Source organism: Strix uralensis, chromosome 1 (genome assembly GCF_047716275.1).
Source record: "Strix uralensis isolate ZFMK-TIS-50842 chromosome 1, bStrUra1, whole genome shotgun sequence".
NCBI classification, from domain to species: Eukaryota; Metazoa; Chordata; class Aves; order Strigiformes; family Strigidae; genus Strix; species Strix uralensis.
The window spans coordinates 83,373,651-83,387,043 of NC_133972.1; the positions used below are offsets into that span (position 1 = coordinate 83,373,651).

Sequence of the window (13,393 nt, forward strand, 5' to 3'; positions counted from 1 at the left end):
TATGCACTCCCCTGCGTCCAGGGAAGGGACAGAAGACACGTGCAGAAATAGAAGCTGTATGATGATGTCTGCGTGACACCAGGGTTCAATACCCCCCCCATTATTATGGGAGTTGCCTGAAGAAAAAAGGTTGGGTTCATTGGCAGCTTTGAGCCTTCTCATCCCATTAGTTGGTTTCTCGGGAAGTAGGTTGTTCTGGGGAGTAAGCTGGGATAAAGATCTAAGACAGTCTGTGGTCCTCAGCTCTGTAGATAAGCTGCTGTAAGCAGTAGGAATTAGCAGCAGTGTCTGTACAGCAAAGTGAGGTGACAGAGTCATTAGTACCCTTCTCTTTCTCAGCACTACCCGAGCACGTTCCACACCAGACCCTTCAGCTGTAATCTGCACATTTCTAAGCTTCTTTCCTACTCCCGGCAACTCCTGTTGTCCTTCAATCTATTTTAGCAGATGGAAGAGAGATCTCACTTTCCAGTTACTCATGACTGGCACACACATTATTTGCACTGCAGTCAAAAAAAAGCGTGTTTAAACTGGGTTTTAGCCCAAATACAGGAACCATCAGAATATAAAACAGGCTTAACTGTTCTGAAAGAGCTTAGCTCGAAGTCCTGGGTCTATCATGCAAGGTCATCCTCCTTCTCCCAAGAGATCTATCTATCTCAAACACATTTATATCAAGAGACTTCAGATACAAGACTGACCTTACCTTAAGTCAAATATTCTCAGCTTTGTCTTAAAAGCAACAGATCCCAACCAAATTGGAGCTGGATCGCTGAAACCTTCCATAATCCTATCCCTCTACCCAGAGCCAGAGCATCACGCTTACTTTGTTGTTCTCAGTGATAAAGGACAATACTTGCACACATGTACTTTTTTTTTTTTTTCATTTTTTTATTGCTGTTAATTCAAGGAAAAAGGTTGCATAAAATCCAATCTCTTCTAGAAATATAAGTGACCTTTCCAGTACATTTCAAATATCAAAGTATATGGTAAACATACAAATAAAGAGAAGGTAACATACCTCCTATTTACAGTACAGTATTTTAAATCATAAAATAAGTTCCATAAAGTACAACTGGCAGGTAATTCACAATACAAGTCCATTGGTGGTTTAACACCCTCACTTCAACTCAAACGCAGTTCATTCATTTCAAGTGGTCCAAAAATACCCAGATCAAATAAAAATTTTAATCAAAATAATTTTCATTTACTACTTAAACTTTTTTTTTTTTTTTAAATTAAAGCTTTCATCTACCTCCCTCCCCATTCCCCCCCTCCAAGAAAAAAGTTTCAAAATGTACACTGGTGCTATAAATATAAATGCTACCTATGAAGAAATGTAGTAATCAAGCTTTTTTTTTTTTTCTTCAAGTTTTTTGTTTGTTTAGCAATTTATTAGACGGCTGAACCAAAGATTGATTTTATTTCATCCCTCTACCGGACACCAGGTCTGATTTTAAGAAAAAACATTTCTGCCATGAACTGTGAGGAATGCCAAACCCTATGGATATACAGTGGTAGTTGTTCATCGGTGTTGAATGCAGCAGTCAAAAAATACACTCATCTTCCAGATAACCTCAGTGCACTTTAGGAAATCAAATATTACCTGGAAGCAATTTAGTACATATATTGGCTTTTAAAAATAAAATAAAAAATACAGCAGCATTAAACTTACTTACTCATGATACTGACATGATTAATACCATCTTAACACTCATTTCAGTCTTTCACATTATACCGTAATTACGCATAGTGGTAAATTGTTATAAAATAGTGACTTTGCTATTTGGTAGACAGGTTCTAATACTAATACCTGACTATTTTGTAGAAAACCATAGCTTCTGTTCAGTTTGAAATAAAACATTTACATTCTAAGTACAATGCAACACTGTAATAGTTTAGGAAAAAAATACTCAATCAAGTAATGTTCATTCTGTGTTGACACGATGTAGAATAGCTTTAAAAAAGGAAAAATGCTGTCAACTTTCATTACAAATGCAAACACACTGAGTACAACATTCATACCATTTTTTTCACCTTTGTTGCTGAACATACAGGCTAAAAAGCTACAATGGAAGAAAAATCTGTCAATTTAAGCTCATTCATTTTTCTAAATCTGTTCCAGTCCACACAGTTTCAGCCCCTTCCTGCTCTATGTGTTTTCATGTATTTGGGACTCTCAAGAGCTGTGTATATGTATTATTATCGGATAAAGTACACATACAGTATTGTGTGTTCCTTTGGACTCTCCTAATAGGACGTTTGAACATCTCCCCTCAATTCATGAGCATTAATTTAGAGTACGGGCAGGGTCTGTATGAACTGCTAAACACTCATGCAAGTCCAACGAATCCACGTGGACAAACAGGGAAAGAAAATAAAACAGCAGCATAAGGAGAACAGGGAGGGAGGGAAGAAGATTGTGGTGGGGAACATGACCAAGTTTCTTCTTTCACCATATGGCTGCTCCACCAGTGATGTCAGAGGTCAGAGGACTTTTTTTTTAAAAAAATGCAGTAAACATTGCACATGTCTCAAGTCTTCAGTGCAAAAGCATGGTTCGAATGCTCTTTTTGATTGTTTGGCTGTGTGTTTGAATTACATGCATTACGCAAGCCTTTTGTAGAACCAGGAGGAGACCAGGGACTCAGCTTTCTTCTTTTGTATGGAACAGAGGTGCAAAAGCAATGAAAAACTCCAAAAGAATATAGAACCGGGAATGTCCCAAAACACAAGACCACCCCCCCACCCTCCCCCACACACCTTCCCCCAATTCCCCAAGCTTCAGTTTGAGTAGGCAATGTTTACTTGTTTCAGTCTGCAGAATCCAAGGTATCATTGGAAGGGGGAGGGGGAGGTGCGTATCTCAGTCTGTAAGTGCCTAAAACAGGAAAGAGAACTACTAAGTCACTGCTCACAATTAAAATGGATTACAAAACCACTACAAGGTATCAAAATGGACATGCTCTTCAAAAGGCACTATCATTCTCCAGTCCTTTTAAAGTAGGTCCTAAGATTTTATACTATTTTCTTTCATCTGCTTGCTAAAACTGTAAGTTTAAAAAAGATATAGACTGTAGATCTAGGACTTTACCCTTACTGGAAAAATGCAAAGAAAAGACGACCCCCATCAAGGTTCGTCTCTCCTGTTCCAGTCCAACCAAACAAGTAAAGTCAGAATGGGCACAGGCCAAGAATCAAAAATAGTTTATGCTCTATGCAAACACCGCGTGTTCCCCATTCTTCTGCATGGAGAGAGAAATGGCACATAAGACTGAAGCCATTCCTTTGATTTTTTAGTTCCAATTGGTTTTTGCCTTTTTGCTGCAACTTGTCTGAAAAGTTAAAGTATGTTTCATTTATGTATGGCATGATGGGGCACAGAAGGATGGCTGATTGTGCAAAGGTAAGCTTTAGAAAAGTTAAATTATCAAATGGCCAGTCTGCTGGTTTTTTTAATTTCTCACAAGTTTTAAGAATCCAAGTTTGTATCATAGACAGTTAACTGGTATCTCCCACTTTTTGCCAATGAATTGTCTCCAAAAAAACACTGAACGGGAATGGAAAAATTGAAACAACATGCAAGTCTCAACATAATGTCAAAACCAAACCAGTGAAAAAAGAATGACAATTCAGGACTGATATAGTTTGACTTCTCAGCTCCGAATCATACCCATTTTCAACTTCACGCTGTGAACCCCGTTCCCTTGCACTGTTCTACAAAATTTTCAGGCAGAGATAAGATACTTTGCAGTTTCAGAGCAGGTCACTAGTGCACAACCATTTACACAAAACATACACACGCACGCACGCCTTTCTGCAAGACCAGAAACAGCACATTCAGAAAGGTAAAGAGAAACTGCTAAACTCAAAAGCAAGTCCGCTGGGAGTTATCATGATTACCTTGTTGACTGGCCTCCATGGATGACTGCTTACAGTCCTGCGCATAGTGTCCACTTACACCACAATTGTAACATGAAACGTTCCCATTCTTCTTGGGTCCCGACCCATTTGTGTTGGCAACTACGTTAGGTGCTGGATATACAGGATAGAACCTCCCAAATCCTGCCATCTGCTGCATACCATAGTTGGCTTGGCTCCCCATCACTGGGTCATGCATAAGCCCGTTTGCATACGGAGACTGAGGCAGGAAGAAAGGAAGTTGTGTTCCATTGCTTTGATGTGCTTGATTGAGGTAGCTGCCATTGCAAAGTGATGGCAGAGTGAAGAAAGATGGAACTCTGTAGACTTGTCCATGAAGTGGGTTATGATAAAAATAACTATTAATCTGAAGGCTTCCATTGGTCCCACAGCTACACCTACGTCCGCAAGAACCGCAAGGACCAGATCCCAACTGCTGCGGAGGTAACATTGTCCCGTTAGTGTTATTATTTCCAACAGCGTTTATGTAGGATGTGCTGTCACTCTGTGCAGTGCTGTGTGTTAAAGCAGGGCTTGGGCTAGGGGCAGGGCCTGGCGTATGTGTAGGTATTGCAGGAGGAACAGTGGACTGGACCTGGCCAACACCTAAACCAGCTGACTGAGGTGGTGAGGAAGTTGCCACAGTGTTTAGCACGTTTGTATTCTGGTTGGGCAACACACTGGTAGCATGAGGACTGCCTGGCAAAGCGTATGAAGCTGGTGGAGGTGGCGGTGCTGCTGTGGAGAGACCAGCTGCTGGAAGAACTACCTTTAGATTGGTAGGCTGAGGGATTGCTCCTGGGTTTCCCTCAATGTGAGGCACCATTTGATTCAGTCCTACCACCTGGGATGCAGGTTTTGTGATGGGATCTGTAGTAGGAACTGGGGATCCTGGGAAACTACCTGGATTGTGGACTGGGATAAAGGCAGTATTTGGTGATCCAATACTTAAGTTTCCTGTCGGCTGCTGCGGTCCATTGGCTGTGCAACTTTCCGATGATCCCTGTGGAGAGGGCATTTTCAATCTGTGTATTGCCAAATGCAAAGCAGGGCTACCAGGCTGGACAGAATGTGGAAGGAAAGTGGATGGGACTGGCAAAGGGGAAGCCATCAGCTCAAGGCGTTTCTCAGGTTCACCAGAGGTCACTGGGCCCATTCCACCAGGAGGGGAATTTGCAGACTCTCTCACTGGCGAGACAGCAACAGGCGTGGTAACAAGCATTCCCATTGTTTTACCATCTGCAGATATGGGTGGTGGGACAACTGCTTCAGGCTTTTGGGCAGCGCTGTGCATCACACAGTGTAAGGCAGGCATGAAGGAAATATGTTGAAACTTTGCATTTAAAGGATCTTCTGAAAGGCTTCCATTTTCATTATTCACCGAAGAGATCTGAGCAGATGATTTGTTCATATTTGATGAACTGACAGCACTGTAGCCTGTAAACCTGGTTGTATTTTGATTCCCAGAGTCCTCAGAATTGCTGTCTGTATCTGTGAAGACAAAAGCATTTGTCAGTCAGAAGAACGAATCTGAAACAATATAGAGTCACGCCCTGGACTCATTTACCCATATAAAACTTCCTAAGTTTGATGCCACAGATAATGTCTTCCCAAATTATAACAACTTTGAGATGATTTTCATTCATCCAAATCAAGCTAGGTCAATCTCCACCACTTGCCATACCAAACTGCCCAACTAGCTGCTGTGTCTTTGACTTGTGTTTATCTGCAAATGTGAAGAGTAGGACACAGACCGAATTAGGAATTTGCATCTACCTAGACAGACATTAACACAGCTTAATCAAATTGGGTAGGAGTGGCAAATTAAACTGTCAATACAAAAAGAAGGACTTCTCAGACATGCAATACGTAAATGATATAAAACCGGTCCCTTTCATGCCACAGTTTTTCCCACTACTGAACTGCTGAAATTTCTCAAGAGAGCTATGTCACTGAGGTCAGAAAATTACTACATGTATGTAATAATCTAAAACTCAGCGCTATTTAAACAGTCCCGCTATTTGCTAGAAGCCTTCAAACCGTAGTCACGAAACTCACAAAGAAAAATATGTTCTGTGGATAGTTCAGAAATAAAAGCAGCTAATAAAACTCAGAAACTAATTAAAACTAATATAAGAAAGAGATTAGTCTAGGAATAAAGTCGTTCATGCACACTCTCCATAAATACAACCTCTGTCTTTTTCTTCTTCGCTATCAAAGCTTTCCCTCCCGTCATGTCGTGGACTAGAAGGAGAACTGTAACTTTCAGATGATGTTTCTCCACATGTATCATGACCAGATCCAGCATCCAAATTCAGATCTAAAAATAAAAATTGGCATTTTTATTTTTAATCTCAGTATATGGAAGTGAGGTTATTTTGGTTTGCTCACATCTCACGCTAGTTCAGATTTTTGTTGGTTCCTACTTCATTGCATCTGTCCCCCATATTCCTAGCATTTCCACTCCCAGTGTTCAGGACTAGTCTTGTCCCTAAATTTGTGATGACTGAATCCTTGGTGTTAAAGAAGGTGACAATGAAAATTGATATTTATGCAGAGAAGTGAGAAGAGTGATCATCCCTAATAAATTCTGTGATGCTTATAGCAAACCGTACTACAATAATCATTTCCTCCGAATGGTAGCAATCAAACATTTTCATTCAAAGAGATGCAATACTCCTTGCTCATACCAGCAAAGGCAGAAAGCTAACTCAGCGGGCAACATCAAAAAAATACACCTTTTTACAATTACCTCTTACAGAAAGGCTTTAAGCAAACTATGTCAACAAAACCTGTTTAAAGAGGTGAACTAAAAAAGTGTACAATTGTTTTCTAAATTCTGAATGAGATCATGGGAAACTCATTTGCTGGAAACCAGCTTTCAGGATGGGTTCAGCTCCTATTAGTGAAATCAAGTAGGTATCTAGGATGCTCTGGCTCTCAAGTTCAGCCTCAGAGGTGAAGGAGCAAAACAGATGTACCCACTCTCAGAATGTATGCCAGACATGAGCTTCAAGGAAGCCCCAACCCCCAAAACCTCAGTTGACACCAGGACAAAAGTTAGAGAACTATTATTTATTTTATTAATTCTAATAAATATTTTATTTCTAAATTATTAATTAATTATTGCTACTGCAACTTTAACAGGTTGGAGTAAGTCATCAAAAAGCTGCCTTAGTGCTTCAATTCTTGAAATAATTTCCTGGATTAAACCTGTAATTGGTCAAATTATTTTAACAAGTGTTTTGAATATCCAATGTGTAGCAGCAGTGACAACCTCACAACACTGAAAGCAAGAGTCTAAAGTGCTATTCACAAAGTATCAAGTCTTCAAAGTCGCAAGTGCAACTAACCTATACCTCAGAAAAGCTAAAACTAGGGAGGAAAAAATGGAAGAAAACACGACGCAGTTAAGACTTACTGACTCAAAACAGAGTATTTCAAATCAAGCCTGGATATATAAAGCTAGATAGACACTCAGACTGCAACGTGATTTTTTTCTTTGGACTGTGTCTCCAACAGGGTATCTCAAAAGACATTTTGATGTTTGTACACAAACACACAGGTAGAAAGCTCATCTTTGAGCAGGACTTAATTGCTTCCAGCCCCTGTGGGCTGCAGTTTCTTCCTGAAGTGACCTGAACTAGCCAACGGTGTCAGGCAGGCAGTTTCACATCTGTACAGTCGTGGGTAATGAGAGGACAGAACTCCTATGCCAAAGCATTCCCTATTTAACTTTGCACTACATCACACAAAATTGCACCACCTCTTAAAATTATTGTCAGTTCATAAAAGTTCAGTGCGCTTTGCCTGACAAGAGCAGTCAATCAGAAATGTATGCAGCAAAGCTGTCCTGTAGAGTATATTTTCTGCTTGTACAGCCCTTAGCTATAGCTTTCTAAAGTTGTCCTGGTTTTGCTAAGTTTGAGAACTGTGAATTCTTAAAGTTTTGGTCAAATACTGTTTGTAGAAGGTAATGAAAACTGCCCATAAAACACATGACAGTGATTCAGAATGGGATCTACCTGGAACTCTCAAAGGTGAAAAGCGGTGAGAAGAAAGAATGAAAGTTTAATCAAGACTGTACCCCAAGTGGAAGCAAAAGCAAGACAAGGCACTTTGTAAGAGTTCTTTCAACACTTACGCCAATTAGGTGGTGTAGAAAAAGGCAAATTCTTTCTCAACTTTCTGTTGTATAAGAGGGCCAAGGCCGCAACTGATACTGAGAGCTTAGAAAACATCAAGATGGCAAAGTCAACGGGTAACACAGCCCTTCAGAAATTTGTAATAAAGCTTGGAGACTCAATTTACTAAAGGAACACAAATATAATTTTGTCTTATAACTGACCGATGTACACAAGTCTTGGCCTAGACACTAGATTTTGCTGGATTACCCAAACTTGAAAACCCTGTTAGGGCAGCATACACAGTTCTGTGTTGTAGCTCAGTAGTCATGTGGTTTACACACTATAGTTCATCAGTGGTTTGCACCAGAGGGTTTTTATACAGGTTCCTCATGGGCCATTCCACAGCAGCTGATGAAACTAGTGAGCTGCAAAGAAAACACTACAGACAAGATGGCGGACCTCCACACAATTGGACTGCTGTATTTCCTATAGAAGTAGCCCAGCAGTGACTGTTTCTGCAACTACTGCTCCATAGAAGGCAACTTACGGAGATTTTACTAGTGTTTCTCCAGCTATGCATGAAAAGAGACATACTCTAAGCAATTGCATACAGAAGACTGAGTCTACCATGCTCTCTACAGCGAGTCAAAGCACTGACTAGACAGCCTACATGCTGACTTGCACCAAAACAATTTCACACTTGTGATTTCCCCTTTACAGCAGAACAATAAATAAATCAGCAAAGCTGGAAATTCTGTTTCTTACAAACAGATTGGGAAAAAACATCTTACCTTTTGCTGTCCCTGTACGGATGTGCTGTGATGCTGCAACTCTAACTCCATTAGTCCTGTTATTCAACCGGCAGTCAGTTTTCTTTGCTTTCTCCCTGTGTAAATAATTTTCATGGGTTTCCTTCCAAATGCATGGGCACAAATAACCAACCACAGATGAACACAAAATGCCACTGCAAAGGCAGTGGCTCCATGCCAGAAATGTATATTTAATAGATATAACAACAAATGAAGATAATAAACAAATAAGTAAAGGCTGTTAGTGCAATATACCAGGAACTAAACTGCAAACAGTGTTACTAAACACTATGAATAAAGATCTAAAAAAGAAAACACACAAAAAAAGAAACAGTACAGCTGATAACTAAAGTAGTCTTTGAAAGCTGATGTGTGTAATGCAGTCCTACACCAGACTAGCATAAAAGCATCTGGCTACAGAGTAACAAAATGACAGAAAGTCAACTTGGAAGTAGGCAGAGTATCAGGTAAAGGTGGAAATGTTTTCACTTCCTCACAGTGCAGGATTGTGTAGCCCACAGGAAGTTCTGAAGCCCTCTGATGTGCAAATTACCTTTGGTAAAACATCTCAGCGAGTTACCACCCACTGCATAATGTTAAAGGTTGCTGTCAATCCTTACTTGACTTTTCAGTGTTTTCTGGACAGCTTTACACCTTTTAACTTTCGAATAAATATAAAGGGGAAAAAAGGCATTTTGGTATTGGTTAAGAACCTACTTCTGCTCCTTCATCTTTTTGCTAAAGAACTACTGATATTTTGAGAAATGAATGCATACAGTTACATTCTACTTTTCAAGTTACTTCAGAAGATAAAATAAGGACTTTTATGTAGACTGTCTTCACACTATGCCAGCTCTTGTTCCACAATAGCAAAACAAACCACCTAATTGATTGTAGACTCTGTTTATCAGAGTGAGTACATTACACTTTGTTTCTGGATTTACTGGTTACATTGGAAACCTACTTTTCCAGCTGTGGCTTTCCTTTCTTCTTGCTTACTGTAGACAGACTTCGTTTTTCTGGTGTATGCTAGACAGAAAATACAAAGACACCAGTTCAACAACAGAATTTGTATCACGAAAGCCAACAAAAAAATCCCTTCTAGAGTGACAGGTTGGTGAGTCCAAGACTACTGCACTCACAGGCGCTTCGACCATACAAACAACTGCTTGTACAGTGCATTCAGGCCTTTAGAATAATGCATCTTGTTTATGCCATTATCAGCAAAACACTCAGCAAATTACTACTGGTAAATATTCCAAAGACAAAAATCAAATTATTGTTTGCATGCTGTCTTTCCTCTTGAGGATAAAAACAAATGTGTTTCATCACATTCCCGCTAAAAAGGATAATCACAAGTCTTACGGCACTACAGAATTTAATGATTTAAGTGGAGTTATTTGATGGTTGGGGGGTGGGAAGTACATGTGGCAAATTATTTTTACATTGTGACAAAGCAGGTACCCAGCCTTAAACTGGAGGTTGCTGCTAAACTAAACTCTAGAATACAACATAGAAGCACATAAGAAAAAACTTAGCATCTGCATAATTCTTTAAGTATACTATTACTAGCTGCTAGTAATATCTCATAATTGTCAAAGGAGTAGACCTTATGAAAACTCAGATACACCTCTGTCCAATTACATTGTATTTGGACATCCTTTAAATAGAAGTAGCTTTTCCTCTGCTTTAGTATATTACTTTTTTCTTGCCTCAAGTTTGCAGTATTTCAAGCTTTGATGAAGTCTACCATTTCATCTTTAGAAGCAAATCTCAATTCATTACCCTGCTTTGTAAAATAAGGAAACTGGTTTTGTTTGGCTTGCTATTCTTCACATAATAATCAATAGCCAAATTCTGCATGTAGAGCAAGAGTAATATTAAGCAACTCTAACATTCAAGGTTTTCCAGATGTAAGTAGTGAACCACCTACCTTCCCCCAATTTCAGCAGATGATTTTATTTATAAATAATTATTCTTCTCAACTACACTCACACCAAAATTGACCACTGAAGAAACACAAATCTCACAAAAAGTGTATATGCATCTAGCTGTTAACTTTTTTCCACAAAGATTAATACTTAAGTTTCTTAAACAATGCAGGTAAGGCAGAAAGAATATGTTTAACCTGTTGTCCCTACTGTAGCACTAATATGGTTTAGTTACTAATACAGCTTCTAGTTTGTTCCTTGCAGTAACACAGAAATTCCCCAGGCATTCTGAAATTCTCTCTGATGACAATACTTTATGACAACAGGGAAGTGTCTGACTAGAAATGAACATTAGACTTTTCTGATTACTTATATCCTACTTGGAAATTTTATTTACAAATTCATAAACAAAATATGCAACTTTATGAGACAGTGGTAAGTAATTATGAGGGTTTTTCTAATCAAGATAAGTGAGTAGCAACTTGAACTTCAACACTTATTTGTACAATTTTAGCAGGGCTCTTCATCTTTTAAAGCTAAATCTAATTATGTGTAGTGGACAGTCTTCTCAAGTGTCTCAGAATATTGCTTTAAAGAAAAAACAGCAACACACCTGGTCAAGTAGGTTTGTACAGTGCTCTGGGTGCTGCTGGACAATACAGCTTTTTCTTCTCCAGTCCATTACCCCATTTTGCTCAGAGTGCTGTATGTTAAGGCTATCCAGTGAAGAACATTTCGCACTGCTAGTGCTGCTGAAAGGAAAAAACAAAAGTTATGCCGATATGAACAAACTTGCAGGCTTTTCTTACCAACATACACATTAGCAACATGTTGGGAAACCGTGGTATTTTGCTTTCAGAAAACCCTAGAAATTCTCAAGAGATTGAAAAATTACAGGAGTTCTTGTGCTCTGAAGTTATATTAATGATCTGGACATAACTGGAGTTCCTTTCTCATTTGTCTACTATAATTTGATGCAAAATTCAGAACAACAGAATTTGTACAAAACAGTACTTGAGAGAAAAGTTTCCATAGATATTTCTGCACACAAAGTCTTTTTGTTTGCTTTTTTCATACCAGACATGGGGAAATTTTCCAGATAGAAATGTTTTCTGAATTAATCTTCTTTCTTCTTTATTGTTAATGACAAAGCTGGAATTGCTTTGTAATCTCTATTTCGGAATTCATGAGACATTTAAGAAAAGGAGTGCATGGCTACTTACAGATCACACTGCAGCTGTGTGTGTTTGAATTTCAAAGTAGTTGTCTTGCTTTGTATTTTTACCTTCAGGATTGCTAGTTTGGAGTGCTGGGAAAAGGGAGTTGCATTTGGCATTTACTTTGGACCTTAGAACGCCCTTCACAGAAGCTTCTCTTAACAGCAACTGGTCAGAAACAGTATTTAACTAGGTCTGAGAGCACTGGTCAACAAAGACTGCTGGAAAAACAGTCAGGGTTCTGACAAAGTCAGTAGGGCACACGGACCTCTAAGTTTTTCATCTATTGTACAAAACCATGCCCTACTACTGACAGGATGCAAAAAGAGTTAGCACTTTTAAATTCTTATAAAAATACTTATGCTGATAATTGAAAGTGCCTTTTAATTCAGGGCTGTTGGCAGGCTGTTCCATGAAGGTTACTGCAATATGAAACGTTACTCAGTTCCCATGACGGCAGATATCTACCTCACTCCAAAGCACAAGACATGCTGAAGTTCCAGCAGCTACTTACCAAATACCTCTGGAAGTAAGTGTTCAAACATCTTAAAAGATGTACAATACCATATTAAAAAAAATAGTTTAACGTCCCAAAATACAGACATGAGCCCCTGACTGCAGAGATATAAGCAAGGTCATTTCAGAAACATCTGCTGAATGGAGTTAAGTTAATCTGCTGTCAAATTTGCAGTCATTTCATGTATACATGTGATACTATTTAATTTTTTATTTCATATGTCTGATCTCATTCCTAACAGTAAATTTTTGGACCTTTTCAAGAGTAAGGCTGCCATACTGAATAAAAACAAAAGGTAGACGGATATAATGCCCAAATTTTCCTGAAATGTACCAATGCTATTTATTTGAGATGAACTGCTCTTGGCTCTAGACAGTTTTATACATATTTACAAGAGAAAAGTTTCATTCAGTGCCATTTCTTTAGAACCCATAAATAGCAGGCACAGATTTTAAAACAGACACAACGTGAACAGGAGAGGACTAACAGACCTCTAGGAGTCAAGTAGTAAACACATTATCCCCTCTTAAATAAACAGAAAAAAAAAGCTAGCAAAAGGAGTTTCTATCACAGAAGTTTGTGGAAAGGTCTGCCCCTGTCTTTCTTACCTGAAAGATAGATCCTAAACCCAGTCAACTTTAGAGTACTTTATTATACAATGAATAAGGAAAAGACAGTATTTTTAATTAACAACTATATGCTAATAAGTTTGGATCCTTCCCTTATGACTTCATAGTAGGCTGTATATCCATTGGTATAATCAGAGATTTTGTCAAGATGTCATTCTCTTCTTGAAGAAATGCAAGTTGAGAATAAGTAGGAGGGTTAAAAAGCAAAACAGAAACAAACAAGTTGTCCAATTGGTAATTTC

General features: G+C 38.8%; 1 protein-coding gene across 4 annotated transcripts in view; it reads right to left on the minus strand.

Moving 5' to 3' along the window:
- Positions 1-878: 878 nt before the first annotated feature.
- The window catches only part of ZCCHC2 (zinc finger CCHC-type containing 2), a 44,823-nt gene continuing 32,308 nt past the window's right edge, over positions 879-13,393 (minus strand). For 2 of the 4 annotated variants that reach the window (XM_074873561.1, XM_074873541.1), the window contains 6 exons: positions 11,402-11,537; positions 9,822-9,886; positions 8,840-8,934; positions 6,113-6,241; positions 3,904-5,412; positions 879-2,881 (listed from right to left, as the gene is read on the minus strand). In XM_074873561.1, coding sequence (XP_074729662.1) covers positions 2,814-2,881; positions 3,904-5,412; positions 6,113-6,241; positions 8,840-8,934; positions 9,822-9,886; positions 11,402-11,537 — 2,002 coding nt within the window. In that variant the 3' untranslated portion in view covers positions 879-2,813. Of the gene's footprint in view, positions 2,882-3,903; positions 5,413-6,112; positions 6,242-8,839; positions 8,935-9,821; positions 9,887-11,401; positions 11,541-13,393 lie in introns of all 4 variants that reach the window. The other 2 variants (XM_074873551.1, XM_074873533.1) reach the window with 1 other exon arrangement.